At 35.7% G+C, this 7,213-nt stretch overlaps 1 protein-coding gene across 1 annotated transcript; it reads left to right on the forward strand.

Annotated features, from left to right (window-relative positions):
- Positions 1–1,362: 1,362 nt before the first annotated feature.
- Positions 1,363–5,683, forward strand: vgll4l (vestigial like 4 like). Its single transcript, XM_083554602.1, has 5 exons — positions 1,363–1,950; positions 3,301–3,424; positions 3,517–3,736; positions 4,494–4,572; positions 5,039–5,683. Exons 1-5 carry the CDS (start codon positions 1,884–1,886, stop codon positions 5,362–5,364), a joined length of 816 nt encoding a protein of 271 aa, XP_083410728.1. The 5' UTR covers positions 1,363–1,883; the 3' UTR covers positions 5,365–5,683.
- The last annotated feature ends 1,530 nt before the right edge of the window (positions 5,684–7,213 follow it).

A 7,213-nucleotide genomic window follows, 5' to 3' on the forward strand; every position in this document is an offset into this window, starting at 1 on the left:
TTATGCCATCTCGGGGAGTTTTTCCTTGCCACAGTCGCCAGTCGCCACCGGCTTGCTCATCAGGGACAAACTTACTCATAAGGAACATATTCATTTTTAATCACCGCATTATCTGTGTAAAGCTGCTTTGAGACAATGTTCATTGTTAAAAGCGCTATACAAATAAAAATGAATTGAATTGAATTGAATGTTGAAACCTGGTGCAAAGTCAGTGTTCAATCATTCCAAAAGTGTAGCCAGGGCCGTGTGTGCAGGCCATGCAAGTTCTTTCACACCAATCTATGCAAGCCATGTCGTTATAAAACTCACTTTGTGCAAAAAGACAATATTATCCTGGAACAGGCTTAAGCTAGACCGCTTAGTTTTACATAAGGGGAAACCTCAGCATACAGAGACCTTCCAGAAAATGTATCTATCAGGTCAGTGTAGTTCAGAGAAGGTCCACACATGGGTGTAATTGGCTAGTGTCTGAATACGTTTGACCACAAAGATTGTTTAGCCTGTTCTTTAAATTTATGTATTTTAACTTGTAGATGGCCAACAAGTGTTCTGATTATATATTTTGGTTGCAACTTTTATTTCAAATGTGGAACATCAGCTAACACGTTTAAGACCAAACAAAGGAAAACTCCACTTTACTTAATTGATGGGCAAAGCAATGGAAATTGCTTTTCAGTTGCTTTTGAATGTTTTTTTTATATATATTCCATTCTACAAATAAAAACCAACCCCAGCCACTCTTAGTGCCGGTCCCAAGCCCGGATAAATGGGGAGGGTTGCGTTAGGTAGGGCATCCAGCGTAAAAACATGTGCCAAATCAAACATGTGGATGATGTGGACCCCTAATGGGAGAAGCCAAAAGAAAGTATTTATTCTACAAATAAAAATTAACTAGTTGTGCCAGTGTGTAAAGCTATTTATTATTAAGAGCAACTTCATATTTATATACATTTAATATTTATATATATATATATATATATATATATATATATATATATATATATATATATACATACACACACACACACACACACACACACACACACACACACAACACACACACACACACACACACACGTGTAAATGCATATGTGTGGTGTGAGGGGATGAAGAGGGAGAATGGGAGCAGGAGGACTCATGTAACCAGATGCATTCAGTCTTTGTTTACCAAAAGGTAAGGCCTAGTGCTTTAAAAGCAGGGAAGCTTGCAAGGTGCTGCGTGTTCAGGCAGGTTGACAAAATGACTACAGTTCAGGTAGACAAAAATGCAGTCAAGCAAGATTTTAGATTAGCCCCAGAGGAAGGGTTGTCACCAGCTGCTGACTCTTAAAAAGGAAATAAAGGCAGAACAGGACTTGTTTGTGAATTCCAGTAGGAGCCAGGAAAATAGTGTTGCATTTCTAAGGTAAAGCATAGGTTTTTAATGAGTATGTCGTCCGGAATTTATAAACTGGATATTAAAAATTCAAAACAAAAAAAGATATTTATTTCACAAACTGACAAACTAAGTCCTGTTCTGCATACTTACATCTGTATGATTAATTCAATGTGGGATAAGTTAGGGATGTTAGAGAAGTGACATTAAATGTAGTTAAAATGTAGGACTCCTCCCTAAAGCAACCTGTGAAATTAGCATCTTGGAAAGAAAAGCAGACAAAGAAGTAAGGAGCAGGAAAAGGAGGTTGGACTTAATACAGCCAATGAAAACTCTGGAAAACAACACAGAGCAGAAGCCATAATCCTTATACAGAGGGCAGCGAAGATCCTTATTGATCCTAACCCTTACTGGTCTGTACGGTGTCAGTAATTATCAAGCTCAGGTGGAGTTCCTTTGCCTGCCATTGCCAAGGACCCTGAACAGATTTAAACAAGGATCTGAAGCCATGGCGGTCACAAATTTCCACTACATCACCCGGATGAGCAGTGGCTTCAAAGTTTACATTCTGGAGGGTAATTATTATTTTAATCAGACGTGATCTTTTTAACACATTTTACTAATGTTTTTATTTCTTTATTATTTATTTAGTTTCAGTACACAACTTTCTTCATTATCTGTAATGGGACCTTGACAAAACTGCAATGCAACTGCAATGCAAACTAAAATGACTAGAAAAATGTGGAGATTTATCAGCAGGAATTTTCATATAATTGAATTGTTTTTTTTTTTTAATAATTGAATGAATTAATGACAACTGAGTTATAATATTGAACTCTACAGATTGGTTTGAATAAAAAGATACTTAGGTTTTATTTTTCGATGTAGCTTTATCTCAGACTGTTAAGATAATATATGTATATGACAGATGTTAATTGTGTAAATGGGCAGATAGTAGTGACCTTTGGAAGGTTTTTTTTTTTTTTGTAAGCATTCAAAAAAATAATCTTCCCTCAGGCACTAGAAAACCACTGAGTTGGAAGGTGTGGTTTTCACCCACTACCCTGTCCTCTAACGGATTATGTCAGTCTGTAACACTCCATGACATAGTTGTTTTAGATTTCCACTAAAACACTCTCAAGGGCATTTAGAGTGTTTGATATTTTTTTTATTATAATTTCTGTAAGTAACCTCTATTATTAATTTAATTATATTCCAAATTGGTAAATCTAGTAGAAGTATTTTTTGTAAGGTTTACCTAGAGGTTTACTTTTTAAAATCTAGTTAACCAGTTAACACAGTTTTCATCATTAAATTATCACCAGTTAGAAATTATACCATATTAACACATAGTAAAAAAAAAAATACAGCCTTTGTTTTCAGCAGTCTCTCTTGTCATTATCATAATACTGATTAAACAGGGAGGACAGAAGTAGCACTCTATGGCTACGTAGTCTTATCTCACAATTCTCCTGTCTCTTGCCAACAAGAGCATCTCTAGGGTTATGTTTGTTTTGAGATAGTTATGATTGTTTTTTTGACTCACATAGTGCATTTTGCATTTGTATTACACTTACCGTTAGTATTGAGTCAGATCTGGTTCCAGAGTAGTACTCATAGATCCAGTATATCTAGTTTTACAGCTTAACGTAATTCACATTATTATGATGGCACAACATTTTTTCCCACAATTAGGTTATATTGGTTATGATGAATTGCAGAAACGGAATTATACGGGTTGAATTGAAATGTAATAAAATTTTATTTGTACAGATTTTTTTTTTTCCTTGGACATTTTCATACAACAGCTTTAAATAAATAAATAGATTACAAACATAAATTGTAACAAAAGTAAATTTTCTTTTGTTTTCCATACATTGATAAAAAATATGTGTAATAGAAGCTGTATTTCTGTTATATCATAGGTCAGCCACACCTGAGGAGTGAGGATCGCTTTCGTCACATAACCAGTGACAGAATTAGAGTGACTGCTGCTCACCCATTTAAACATAATCATAGTTCAGAACAAGGACGGACACTTGAGGAGAGGTACAATACCAGACATCTACTGTTCTTATAGTAGCTATTCACAGATAAGCCAAAGACTCTCATAGTGACACATATTAATGATTTGGTTTTAGAAGAGAGAGGGCCCTCAGCAAGAGCCTGGTCACTGCTGACCGGACATCACGTTTCAGCGTGCCTGAGAGTCCTACATCCACATGGAGCCCCACTGCAAGTCCGACTCACCTCATCTCCAGTGCAGTTATGGAAGAGCCACTTGCCCTTATTAAGAAAATACACCAGAAGACAGAAGAGACAGAAGATAAAAACAAAAAAACTGCAGTCCAACACATACAGGTAAAAAAGTCATATCATTTTAACCACAAAGTGCAAGTAAAATAGGATATGTATAGTTCATTGCCAACTAACATAAGAGCATTTTGTCAACATAATAATGACTCACAGACTCGCAAGCAGACCAAAATGTTGTTTTTATTTTTTTTTTCCAAACATTTTTTCCCCCAAATGTATAACACAGCAAAATCATGTGATTTTGTGATAACATGTGATAATTGTACTATGGATATGACAATTAAGGATTAATCTTACATGGAACAAAGTATTTTGCAAAACATTTCAAAACACTGCTAAATTGTATTCAGATGCTGTAATCCAAGAAGACTAATTTTACATAAGCATTAAGATTGCATTAAGTAAACACATCATATACATTTCCAAGTCTAAGGATATCCCCAAAAGCATCTTAAGTTAACTTATCCCCAATGAGATGCAGCAGAATGGAAGATAGGTATCAAGCAAGACAGCTTATGGGGGCTCAGACAGGTCTTTGCTTGTTCAAGATATGTAATCCAGCCTGATTCATGATGAAATGTAAGCAATGGGTGGAGGAATGTTGTCAACAAGTCTCAACAGACCACTGCTGTTTTTGATCTGTTGGTGGCATTATGAATGAATGAAACACTAAAAGCTTTAACTAGTTTTTCTTCTTGAAAGAATATGCCCCAAACAATCTTCTAGAGGATTTTTTTTATGTACTTTTAATCATTATAGAGCAAATACCACTATTAAAGAATTTAAACATTGTAACTTGCAGGTTCGTCCCTCAGTGATCACATGTGTCTCATCAACAAGGTCAGCCAGTGTGCCTGTAGACTGTTGCAAGCACTCCACAGGTATGTTATATAAAACAGTTCTATTCATTAATTCATATCAATTTTAGCAAATAAAATGCATTCACCATCAAAATTGAATGTTACAAATTGTTTAATATCGTGGCTAGAAGTTTATGGACACGTGACCATCACAATCAAATATTGGCTAACTGTTGCCACACTGAATAGACGATTATATATATCTGTATAGTGTATGATTATTTTTCCTTTCACTGGAACAAAAGGCAAACATGGATTGCCAAGGTTGCTGTGGAAGAGCACAGAGCCAGTGAATATATAGAATCCAATTTAAAACCTTTTATGATGAGTTGGAACGCCCTCCCTGAAAAGTATACGTTACTTATGTTCAATAAGCACATATGGATGTGACGGTCAGATATCCACAAACCTTCAACCATATTATTTATGTGATATTTAAATTATTATTAATATTAAATCTCATTGTGTGTTGATTCTCATTTTGTAGTTATAATGGAGCACAGTTATGATAACGTTGAGGAACATTTCCAGAGGAGTCTTGGGGTGAACTATCAAAAAGGTTCCTCTAAGCAAATCTCCATCAGCGTATCTGTGGATGACCATTTTGCTAAAGCCCTTGGAGAAAAGTGGCTACAGCTTAAAGCATCCTCTTCTGCTTGCAATTCATATTCCTTACAGTCAACCTCATCTTCATGTGTACCCAGTAATCCTACCTCCATCCACTCGCCTGGTTATGGACGGAGCCCTAAGCGAGCTCGCAAAGATTCTGTGAGCCCACCTACAGCCCCTACCAGCATTTGGTCAGGAAAATAAAACTGAAGAAAAAAAGGTTTTCCAAATGCATAATGGACTTGTGAGGCTTTTGCATAAACCACTATATCACTGCAGCTGGAAAAACTAAAACGCATGCAGTTAAATAACAGAGTGATGGGATACTGACACAGAATTAAACATCACAAATAAAGATTCAGGTCTCTATATGTGATTTTCTTTGGAGAATCTGATCACTATATGTTATAACTTTATGTCTGGAAATACATGATATCTGTGTATTTGTTTGGTTATAATCCATTTTTTTAAATTGTTTTTGTAGTCCTTGATTGCACTGATAATAAATAATACTATTAAATTTGATAGTTTGCTAAGATTCTGTTGTTTATATATATTTTTATACACCGACCAGGCATAACATTGACATTATAATATTATGACGGTGTGTGAATAACACTGATTATCTCTACATCAGGACATGGTATATTCATCATTGTGGGATATATAAGGCAGCAATTGAACATTTTGTACTCAAAGTTGATGTTAGACGCAGGAAAAATGGGCAAGTGTAAGGATTTGAGTAAGTTTGACAAGGGCCAAATTGTGAGGTTTAGATGACTGGGTCAGAGCATCTCCAAAACTGCAGCTCATGTGGGCTGTTCCCGATCTGCAGTAGTCAGTATCCAACAAAAGTTGTCCAAGGAAGGAACAGTAGTGAACCTGTGGGTAATAGGCAGCCAAGGCTCACTGATGCACATGGGGAGCGAAGGCTGGCCCATGTGGTCCAATCCAACATATGAGCTCCTTTAGATTAAATTGCTGAAGAAGTAAATGCTCTTAATGCTCCATGGGTCAGGACTGTTTTGGCAGCAAAAGGGGACCAACATAATTTTAGGCATTACTTTTTATTTTTAAGTTATGATGCCTGGTCGGTGTATGTATGTGTATATATATGTATATTACACAAACAATAAAAAAAATAAAAAAAGATATGTCAGGGTTAATTTGTGTTTTATTGCAGCTATGTATTTTGTTAATGTAAAAATGTATTAATATAAGAATTAACATGTTAACATGCTTGTGTGGGTTTCCTCCAGGATTTCAGATTTCATGTAACCTAAAAAATGGAGGCTTGGTAACTTTCAATTGCTCCTCAATTCCCAAATGAGTTTGTGATGTAGATGACTAGGGTCCCAGCTTTGGGGTATTTTTGCATAATGCTATCATCTATTGGATATGATCTAAATACACCATGGCTTTATTTAAAATGTGCAAATTTGTAAAATGCAAATAAAAACACAATTAAATAATTTGCTAATCTCATAAACCCGTTTTATTTGAAATTAGAAAAACAATGTTTAAACTGAAAAAAAGTACTTTATTTGAATTTATATAAATTAAAAAGGAATTAAAAAATACTATGGCCACAACATGTGTCAAAAAAGTGTTGATCAGGCCATGTTTTCCCACTGTGTAGAATCCATTATAAATCTGGTAACTCTCCAGAAAATAATGTCTTATTCATGTCTGATACAGGATTCTAGCCACTTAACAGTACTGGGTTTTCATTATCATAGTGTTTCATGTGCCAAATGTTTTCAAATGGTCTGTATTGCAGGCAGGTCAGTTCAGCACCTGGACTTCTCAACTCTAAAGCCATGCTGTTGTAATAGATGCAGTGTATATTTTAGCATAATCTTGCTAAAATATTCAGGCCATTCCCAGGATTGAAGCAAATGTTGCTCTAAAACCTCTACATACCTTTCAGCATTGGTGGTGCCTGTCCAGATGTGGAATCTGCCTCCTACATAGGCCCTTATGCACCCCATCATCAGAGATGCGGCTTTTAAACCGAGTGCCAGATGGTCCAGTCTCTTCTTCAGTCTGGATT

This window comes from Silurus aristotelis (assembly GCF_946808225.1).
Source record: "Silurus aristotelis genome assembly, chromosome: 11".
NCBI classification, from domain to species: Eukaryota; Metazoa; Chordata; class Actinopteri; order Siluriformes; family Siluridae; genus Silurus; species Silurus aristotelis.

Excerpts from the sequence above, each read along its gene's own strand:
- vgll4l (XM_083554602.1), top strand. The coding sequence starts at position 1,884 with ATGGCGGTCACAAATTTCCACTACATCACCCGGATGAGCAGTGGCTTC. Across the intron at positions 3,425-3,516 it reads GGACGGACACTTGAGGAGAG|AAGAGAGAGGGCCCTCAGCA; the intron begins GTACAATACCAG and ends ATTTGGTTTTAG. Across the intron at positions 3,737-4,493 it reads CTGCAGTCCAACACATACAG|GTTCGTCCCTCAGTGATCAC; the intron begins GTAAAAAAGTCA and ends TGTAACTTGCAG.